The sequence below is a fragment of the Erythrolamprus reginae genome, chromosome 2 (assembly GCF_031021105.1).
Source record: "Erythrolamprus reginae isolate rEryReg1 chromosome 2, rEryReg1.hap1, whole genome shotgun sequence".
NCBI classification, from domain to species: domain Eukaryota; kingdom Metazoa; phylum Chordata; class Lepidosauria; order Squamata; family Dipsadidae; genus Erythrolamprus; species Erythrolamprus reginae.
In genome coordinates this window covers 198,359,407-198,369,744 of record NC_091951.1, presented here as the reverse complement: position 1 = coordinate 198,369,744, position 10,338 = coordinate 198,359,407, and the positions used below count along the sequence as shown (strand labels likewise).

Here is a 10,338-nt window from a genome sequence, read left to right as displayed (position 1 = left end):
CCTATATTCCACTATAACAAGTTGTTCTCTTTATTTTATTTTACATTCCTCTTGACAAAATTCTAACATCTCACAATAAGTCAGCCATTTGTGTTTGCTTATTATTTCTCATTTTTAAAATGCTTCTTGTGCTGAAAGCCACATAGATGTTTTTGGACACAACCTGGATTTCTACGTATTCCATTTTCCCAATATGACATATCTAACAGAATATTTTTATTTAAAAAATAATAATTTTATTGATTATAAAAAAGAAAAGAAAACAAACATAACACATAGCACATAACAAAACATTAAATGAACATTTACAAAATGTGAACTACAGTGATCTCCCGATTATCGCGAGGGTTCCGTTCCAAGACCCCTCACGATAATCGATATTTCGGGATATAGTGGTGCGGAAGTAAAAACACCATCTGCGCATGCACGCCCCTTTTTCCATGGCCGCACATGCGCAGATGGTGGAGTTTGCGTGTGGGCGGCGGGGAAGACCCTTCGGCCGCCCAACAGCTGATCTGCTCCGCAGCGCGGCAGCAGCGAGGAGCTGAAGATGGGGTTTCCCCGTTGCCCAGGCAACGGGGAAACCCCATCTTCGGCTCCTCGCTGCTGTCGCGCTGCGGAGCAGACCAGCTGTTGGGCGGCCGAAGGAACCTTCCCTGGGTCTTCCCGCCGCCCAGGCAAAGGGGAAACCCCAAGATCGCTTGCCGCTTGCCGCTTGCCCGTCACCTGCTCGCCCGGCCGCTCGCTTGCTGCTTGCCGCTTGCCCGTCACCCGCTCGCCCGGCCGCTCGCTTGCCGCTTGCCTGTTTGCCCGCCCGCCCGGCTGCTCGCTTGCCCGTTCGCCCGCCCGCCCGGCTGCTCGCTTGCCGCTTGCCCATTCGCCCGCCCGCCCGGCTGCTTCCTTGCCGCTTGCCGCTTGCCCGTTCGCCCGTCCGCCCGGTTGCTCGCTTGCCGCTTGCCGCTTGCCCATTCGCCCGCCCACCCGGCTGCTCGCTTGCCGCTTGCCCGTTCGCCCGCCCGCCCGGCTGCTCGCTTGCCGCTTGCCGCTTGCCCGTCACCCGCTTGCCCGGCCGCTCGCTTGCCGCTTGCCCGTTCACCCGCCCGCTCGGCTGCTCGCTTGCCGCTTGCCCGTTCGCCCGCCCGCCCGGCTGCTCGCTTGCCGCTTGCCGCTTGCCCGTTCGCCCGCCCGCCTGGCTGCTCGCTTGCCGCTTGGCCGTTCGCCCGCCCGCCCGGCTGCTCGCTTGCCGCTCGAGAGCAAGAGGGGGGGGAGATAGAGAAAGAGAGAGAAGGAAAGAAAGAGATGAGAGAGGGAAGGAAGAGAGTGTGAGAGAGGAAGAAGCAAGATAGAGAAAGAGAGAGAGAAAGAAAGATGAGAAAGGAAGGGAGTGACGTCATCGGGTGGAAAAATTGCGATATAGCGATTCGCAATGATCGGGATCGCGAAACTCGGGGGATCACTGTATAGGTGGTACACATCATAAAAGTAAAAACGTAATGCTGTGACTATAAAAATGATTTTTATGAATATATCAAGTTAATATATAGTAACTTATCACTAAGTAGGCGTTGCATATATAAGTTACGGTTAATATAATTTATATTTTCATTCTTATTTTCCTTATATTTGTGTCTTATATAGTCAAATTTGAACTCAATAGATTTATCATGATACCATCCGAAGATCTTTACTATTAATATTGTTGACTGCTAGGTTGGAACTTTAAAGATTTAGTTCAAATTATTTCTAGCCATTTTAGTTTTTATTGTTCTTAGTAGTGTTTGGATAGCCATCTATCGATAGGTTTGCAGTTTTATATATAATATTTCAGATTTGTCTCTTTTGGAATATTTCTAAAAAAGGTGAAAGGGAACTTTCCAGTTTTAATTAATTTTTATTTGGAATATTTGTAATGATTCAACCAATTATACCATCGATCCCAGGCTGGGTAGAAGTCTGATGTGTCTCTGTCTTGCATTTCATAGATCATTTTAGTTAGTTCTGCACATTCGTGAATTTTATTTATGAGATGTAAGGTAGATGGGGTATTATTTTCCTTCCAGTATTGGGCATATAGTATTCTAGCTGTAGTCAAGATATGCAAAATTAAGTATCTGTCTTCTTTTTTAAGTTTTTGTTTACATATTCCTAGTAAAAACATTTCAGATTTTGTGATTTGTTCTAAGTATAGTTTAATTTTCCTCCAGTATTTTTTTTGCTATTGGACATGTCCACCAGCAATGATAGTAGGTTCCAATTGTTTTTTTACATTTCCAACAAAGAGGTAAGAAATTGGGGAACAACTTTGCTATACTTGCTGGGGGAAGGTGCCAACGGTAAACCATCTTATAAAGATTTTCTTTGTACGGAGTTGCCAATGTGAGTTTATACTTTAGGTTCCAGAGTTTCTCCCATTCATTTAAGTTTACAGGGTAAACAAAGTTTTGGGCCCATGTTATCGTCAATGGTTTAACTTGCTCCTCTACCATTAATTGTTTAAGAAGTAAACAGTAGATTTTAGATATTATTTTAGCCGCCCCGAGTCTACGGAGAGGGGTGGCATACAAATCCAATTAATAATAATAATAATAATAATAATAATAATAATAATAATAATAATAATAATAATTATTATTATTATTATTATTATTATTATTATTATTATTATTATTATTATTATTAACCTCTGATCCCAGGAGAATCTTATCAAGCTCATCGTAATTTTGGAAACTGAAGTGTCTTTTATCTTCCTTAAAGTTTAATTTGATTTGCAGATAATTTATCCAATCCAACTTAATTCCCTTGGTCATCAGGATCTGTTTGGATAATAAGTCATTATTTTCATCTAAAATCTGTTGGTATCTAATTAGCCTGTCCTTTGTCCACAATGTTGGGTAGGTTATGGCCTCCAAAGCGGAGATCCACTTAGGAGTTGCTGGGTAATATTGTTTTTTTATTTGATTCCAGTTGTCTATTATGCTTTTTTGTATATAATGTGATGTGAAATATGAGTCGTTTTTTGTATTTATCAGTTCCTAAAAATGTATACCAACCAGTTTGGAGGTCAAAGCCTTCCAGAGTTAGAACTCTTGAGTTTTTTAGGAGAATCCAATTTTGTGTCCGTTTAAGAATCGCAGCTTGGTAATAAAGTTCGAAGTTTGGTAGAACAAAAACCCCTCTGCTTCTATGTTCTTGTAATAACTTTAATTTGATCCTTGCTTTCTTTTTTGACCAGATAAATTTACTATTTCTTTTGTTCAAATTGGTAAAAAAGCTTTTGGGAAGTTTTATTGGGGTGACTTGAAACAGGAATAATAATTTAGGAATAGTATTCCCTTTAATTGTAGCAATTTTACCCACTAGGGATAATGGAATTTTAGACCATCGATCAAAATATTTTTGAATATTTTCAACTAGAGTATCGTAATTTTCTTTTCTTATTGAACTGCAGTTTGCTTTGATTGTGAAACCTAAATATCTAATTTTTTTACTATCTTTATTTTTTAAAAATTTTCTAGTTTAATAATTTGTGCTTGAGACATGTTTTTTGTAATTGTTTTCATTTTTTCTGTATTTATTCTTAACCCAGTTATTTCTTCAAATGTTTCAATTTCCTTGATCAAATTTTTACTTCCTTCAATGGGGTCTTCCACAATGAAGACCATATCGTCCGCAGAATATATTTTTTTAATCCACATTAACTTTGACTTTGTCATATCATAAATATCTATGCCACTCATATCTCAGCTCATATCCCTCTTACTCTACAAACATCCTTTTTCTCAGCAACATTTCTCATCCAAACCAAGCAACGAAATACAAACTAGAGCAACAAATCAGCTAAACCCAATCCTCCTCTTTTCTTTGCTTCTTGTAGCACCTTATATTTAACTTGTGGTTTTTTTCCCCATCACACAAAGTTAGATATGTAATTCCATTAATGTTAAAATGTGTTTGTTTGTTTGTTTGTTTGTTTGTTTGTTTGTTTGTTTGTTTGTTTATTCAAATCTCTAGGCTGCCCTTCTCCATGGGATTCAGTGTGGCTTACAGGATAAAATCAATACAAAATACAAATATAAATTATACATTATAACTCAAACGATAAAACCCAAGTCTTAAAATCCCAAACATTTAAACCTATTCATCCAAACTCATCCCAATCCCAAACATACAATTGGCTGGAGCAGAATGTCAACACTCAATAGGGCATCAGATGTCTAAACGGGTATTGTCTGAATTATTAGATTTATAATGTTCTAATCAAGGAATCACCAAGAAAAAAACAAATCCCTACCGAAACTGGAAGAGGAAGCTACTATATATACATGGGCAGAAGACCCCACTCTCAACAACAAAAATGGAATATGTTTTTGATTAAGAAGGGAGGTTTCAATGTTTTCAGTCAATCAATCAATCAATCAATATCAAATTTATTTGATTAGTCAATCGACCATATCAAAGTGAGGAAAAGGACCACATCGGTCGTCATAAAACTGTGACTGGTTAAAATACAATAAAATTGGCTAAAATAGAGGGAATTTGAATAAATAATAAGTTAAAATGCAGTATAATATGCTAAAATTGAGTAGTAAAACATGAGAATATAACTCGTGCAAAGGATTATATTAAACAAATCTAAGATACTGATATAAAATATTCTTAAGTGAGTTCATCTCCTTTGTATGCCACCCCAATATGTTCTATAAAACGTATTCTCATCTGAACAGCCCTGACTATAAACTTAGCGGTTCTAGAAACTACATATATATTTGTACCCTGAAGAAAATATGATAATTGTTTACTACAATCCCAGTGTATGATTTTGTCAAGTAAGGGCTGTAAATACTGAAGTCTTACTGAGGAGTATAGTTTACAATTGAGTAGCACATGTGCAATGTCTTCTATTTCTGGTGCACCACAAATGCATGTTCTCTCAAAATATGGTACTTGGTGGAATCGTCCGTATCTAACCATAGAATCTAACTGCTCAAATCTTGCTCTAGTGAGTGCTGTTCTATGGTATTGGTTCAGACCCATTGTCAGGTATTTTTCTAGTTGAAAGGCTGTTTTGTTCTTGGCTAACCATTTCAGTGACCTGCACTTAGCAAGTGCCTCAATATCAGTTTGTGCATTAACATCTAAAACTCTTTGTTTAAATATTGCCTTGGCCTGATGTCCGGCTGAAAGCAGGTGTTGCATTGAGAAACCGAAATATAGGGTGGTTTGAGAAAGTTGGTTGACCCATGTAGTGGGTTTGGGTATACCCATCTGTTCTTTTAAGCACATTTTTGGGAGTCTGTCATGTTCCATTGGGAGAATCCTCCACCAATAGTTGAAGATTTTAATAACTGTTAAACTGTAGATGGAGTGGATGCCAGTTTCAGCTCTTACTGCTGCTGCGGATGTATTTCTGTTGATCCCCAAGATGGTTCTTAGAAAGCATCATTGGTTTTGTTCTAGTGGTGCAGCCTTTAACAGGCCCCACAATTCTGCACCATATGTTAGTACAGGTGTGGTTTTTGCTTTATAGACCTTTAGAATTGGGAGCAGGGAGCTTGGGTGATTATAACTAAGTAGTTTAATTAACGTTTTAGAGCTTGCTGTGGCCTTCATAGAACTTTGTTTAAAATGATTGGCCCAGGGCCCTGTATCTGTAAAAACCACCCCTAAGTAGGTGAATCTGTCTATTTGTTCTATAGGCTCCCCATCTAAATACCAGTTATATTTAACTCGCCTTTTCCCAAAAACCACCACTTTGGATTTGTGCTTATTAGTGTTCAAGTACTTAAGAGCACAATAATCACTAAATTTCCTCATCAGTCTTCTCAAGCCTACTTGAGAATGTGCCATCAGAACCATGTTGTCAGCATATAGAAGGACGTTAATATGTCTATTGAGGATCTTTGGCATGTGAAGGTCTGTGGAATGGAGAAATCCTGGAATGTCATTGACATAAAGGTTAAATAACATTGGGGCCAAGATGCATCCTTGACTGACTCCTTTGTAGGTGGGGATGCTCTGAGTAAGAGAGCCACTGACTCCAGTACGGACTTTCAGACATGTGTTTGTGTAGAGGGCCTTTATCAGAAATAGTAATCTGGGTTCCATGTTTAACTTGGCCAGCTTGTTCCATAAGATATCTCTGTTTATAGAGTCAAATGCTGTGCTAAGGTCTATGAAAGAAGTAAATAAATGTTTGCCATCAGTTGTATATTTGGTAATAAGATGATGTAACACAAAGAAGCTATCTATTGTAGAATATTCATGTTTCAATGATTTCAGTCAGATATGAGTTCTGTGTATTTGGAAAATAACTATTTTTTACTACCTATAATAATTACCGGTAGTTATGAATAACAGCCAGCTGCCGGTGCCTCTGGGTAATAGATGGAGATGAAAACTGATTTAATTTAATATCCTTTTTCCAACCAGTTTCCAAAAGGCTCCTTTCACATCCCTGTTTCTCAGGCTGTAAATTACAGGATTCAGCACAGGGGTTAGAGCTCCATAGACTATAGATAGGATCTTCCCCTTGTCAGAAACTGACTCTCTTTCCGGCACCACATACATTATGATGATTGTCCCATAAAAGATGCTGACCACAGCAAGGTGTGAGCTGCAAGTGGAAAGGGCCTTTTGGTAACCCTGATTTGAGCTAATGTGCATTACAGCCCAGCCTATGCGACCATATGTCACAACTATAAAACTAAAGGGAGGGATTAAGAGAAAGAGGCTGGAAACATTCATCAAGACCTCACTGATATGTGAGCTGGAACAACCCAGTTTGACAAAAGATTGTAGTTCACAGACAAAATGGTCAATAACATGATGGCCACAGAAGTCAGTGGGCTGCAAAAGCCCATTGATCAAGGTAAACGTGAAAGCAAGGGTCGCTGAAGTGGCTACTAGCGAAGTGCATAAACTCCAACTCATGATCTGCATGTAGTGTAAGGGTTGGCATACAGCTGCAAAGCGATCATATGCCATGACTGCCAGGAGAAGACACTCTGTTGAAACAAGCAGCAGACCCAGATACATTTGAGACAAACATCTGGAGAACGAGATAGTGGGCCTGTAAATGAAGCAGTTGATGAGAACTTCAGGAACTACATTATTGATGAGAATGAAGTCTATCAAGGAGAGGACACAAATAAAGAAATACATAGGAGTATGAAGTTGGGGATCCATAATAATTAATGCAATGATGAGTCCATTGCCAACAAAACCAACCAGGTACACCATCAACAGGAGCCAAAAGAAGATAACCTGGGCTCTGGGTTGGTCAGATAATCCAATCAAGATGAATAGGACCGCCACTGTTCCATTTGTTGATGCCATAGTAGCATTAGGTATTTTCTGGGGAGAATAAATACGTTTTTACAGATGACTGTAGAAGAAATTAAGAGTTATTGCATGTGGTGCCTTCAAACTGCTCATTATCCACAGTGAAAGCAAAATATGTGTTCTGTATATAACCTATTATTAGTTCATTGATACAATACTCCAAAAATCTAAAGCCACAAATATACCTAATATATGTGTTTATAGTACTGATTAGAAAATGCTATGCATATTTGTGAATGGGGACATATCTGTGTTAAAAAAAGTAGGGTGTACAATAGATGCCTATAATACAATACATGCAGAATTTTGGGTTTACTCAGTAAAATATTCTAAGTTGTATAGTAAAACTGTAGATCTATTGATCAATACACTTAAGTAAAACTCCAATCCAGGCCAATATTTTAGTCTGATCAACTCTTGGGTCTTAAATATGTTTCCTAATTAGAAAAATTCTGAAGAGTAGTAAGAGAGTAATATATTCTGAAAACATAACTCTAGCTCAGTTTGGTTTGGATTGAGAAATAGGATAAGCAGATTCTGATAGTACTTGGATAGGAGACATCTGAAAAATCACTGAGTTTGAGGCTGGAATGGAATGCGATTAAAAAAAAACCCAGAAAAAATATTGGTGACAAATATTCATGGACATGTGGTTCCATCATGAGTTGGACTTCACCCACTTATAATTATTGCCTAAAGTTTCATAAACCCATAAAACTGGATACTAGGTAGATGCCTTAACAGAGCTAATCTATTTTATACATTTACCATATATTTCAAGACAACACTGGATTAATCATTTTATTTATTTTTTTAAAAATCTTCAATGAGTGGTTACATATAAAAGAGAAAAAAATAATATAACGAGGGACGAGAGAAAAGAATAAAGGAAAAGGAAAAGCACATAAAAACATACATAAATATACAAATATACAAAATGCATATTATTTTTGTATCAGAACTTAAGCATTTAATGATTATGGTATATGTCAGCTGTCCAGCTGGTCCTTGTTGTTTACAGCCTGTTAATATTGTTCTATTTCATTTTTGAAGTTTCTTATCAGTTACATTTCAAACTATACATAATTAACATTCCACATTTATGTTACTTTTCATAACTAAGTCAAGATATAATTAAGTCAGTGTTTGAAGTAATAAATTTGTGATAATGTGAGAGTGATAAATAAATCACAATTTCTTAGTTGTGTTTCAGCTAAAAATCATTCTGTCACAGAGTTTTAGGGAATGCAAACGTGAGTATGCATTCCTGGCCTGTAGAACCTTGGAAGGACAAATGCTCCTTCCATGAAAAAAAATCTACACAGGAGTCAGGCAGAGGGATGCTCTCACTCAGGAAAATATATGAACTGAACTGAGAAATGATTTGAAGCATCCTGCATTAGCTTTGCCACAAACGTCATAGATCTTATAACCTCTTCCCAAATCTGAAGAGTTCAGCAGAGAAGACCTATGTTTAGTCCACCCAGTCTGAATCTTAGATTGTGCAAAAAGTATGATGAGAAATTCATGGGCATTAAGGGCAGGACTATATTTCTTTGTAATATACGGTTTGCCTCCTCTTCCTAATCTTACCTGCTGTCTTCAGGCCATGGTACAGGATGTCACCTTTCCAAGGTTGGAAAGGAAACTGTTGTGTTGCAGTTTGGTTATTTGTTTGTAAAGAAGTTGGGTGGCCTTATCTCTGGCTTCTGTTACGTTACTGGCTGCCCCAACTCCAAGTTTAAGGTATAAGTGGTTTCTTCTTAGGGAGCATTTGCCAAAGGGTATAAACAGAAAGTCTATAAATACTGTAAATGATATTCAAAACTTAATACAATGCAAGCCAAAGTGGCAATTATGCTGTAATCATAAAAACTCTTTTATTTAGAAAGAATCTCATATTCAAAAATATGAGGGCTTACACTCGGGTTTAGGTTAGTAGTGGTAGGCTTTCATATTTCTGTTGCAAAGTGGAATCATTTACCTAATATTAGTTTCAGGAAAGGTGTCCTGAGATGAGATTCAGTTCTTCTGTAATATGTGCAATTTAATCCAAAACACTTTTGAAAGAGAAGAAGATTAGGACTGATATACAAATATGTTTGCTGAGCAATGGTATCAAGGAAAAATACTACTTAAATGGAAAAAAAATAGATATTGATGTTCATTATAGTGCGTAATTTGAAAATAGGTTTATGGGGAAAAAATATACTTACATGATCCATTTTTCATTGCTGCCACAACAAAAGCTCTCTGCATTTCTAGAAAAAGGAAGTGATAATTTTGATCCCAGCGATTCCTTAATGAGTCACAAACACTCTTACTGCTGATGGTCCACCTGGAGTAAGAAAGGTTGGCCCAGAAGTGATTTATGGACTGGACTCTAAATGAACTCCATGAGGAATCACTTTACACTCCAGGATGACTTGCTATTATACACTTTCCTGAACTTTAGGACCTGTGTAAAACTGCCCCTATTTATCTTGTATCTACGGGTAGCTACAAGATAAATAGGGGCAGGCATAATGGGATAGGCATAAGACACAGAATCAATGTTTGACAACAATAAACATTCCTTTCTCTTCCTTCTTTGGTGAGATCCATTGAAATTTTTTGTATTTATTATTAGAATTTTAAATACAATAAAAGTTTAAAGAGTGAAACAAAAAAAAGAGGAGGAAGACATTTAAAATTATGTGTCAGGGTTCCAAATAGCATCCAAAACTAAATAAGTGTCCGAGGCAAAGTTCCAATTTATTAACACTGGACACTGTTTATGCTGTGGCCCCTGGGTCCAGCAGCTGGGTCAGAACAGTGGGGTGGGAATGGAGATTTTGTGGCATCCTTCCCTTGCCACGCCCACCAAGCCATGCCCACAGAACCAGTAGTAAAAATAAAATGGATTTCACCACTGGAAATTACCATCTTATTTAGTAATTCGCTTCCCTTTTGCTCCTTTTTAGTTCCTAAATCCATGAATCATAATTCAAGCTTTGT

The 10,338-nt window shown here is 37.9% G+C and overlaps 1 protein-coding gene across 1 annotated transcript; it reads right to left on the bottom strand.

The window, feature by feature from the left end:
- Positions 1-6,402: 6,402 nt before the first annotated feature.
- Positions 6,403-7,335, bottom strand: LOC139159479 (olfactory receptor 13H1-like). Its single transcript, XM_070736796.1, has one exon. The coding sequence runs from the start codon at positions 7,333-7,335 to the stop codon at positions 6,403-6,405; it is 933 nt and encodes a 310-aa protein (XP_070592897.1).
- Positions 7,336-10,338: the final 3,003 nt, after the last annotated feature.

Bases quoted from the DNA above. Each gene is read 5' to 3' on its own strand.
- LOC139159479 (XM_070736796.1), bottom strand. From the start codon at position 7,335: ATGGCATCAACAAATGGAACAGTGGCGGTCCTATTCATCTTGATTGGA.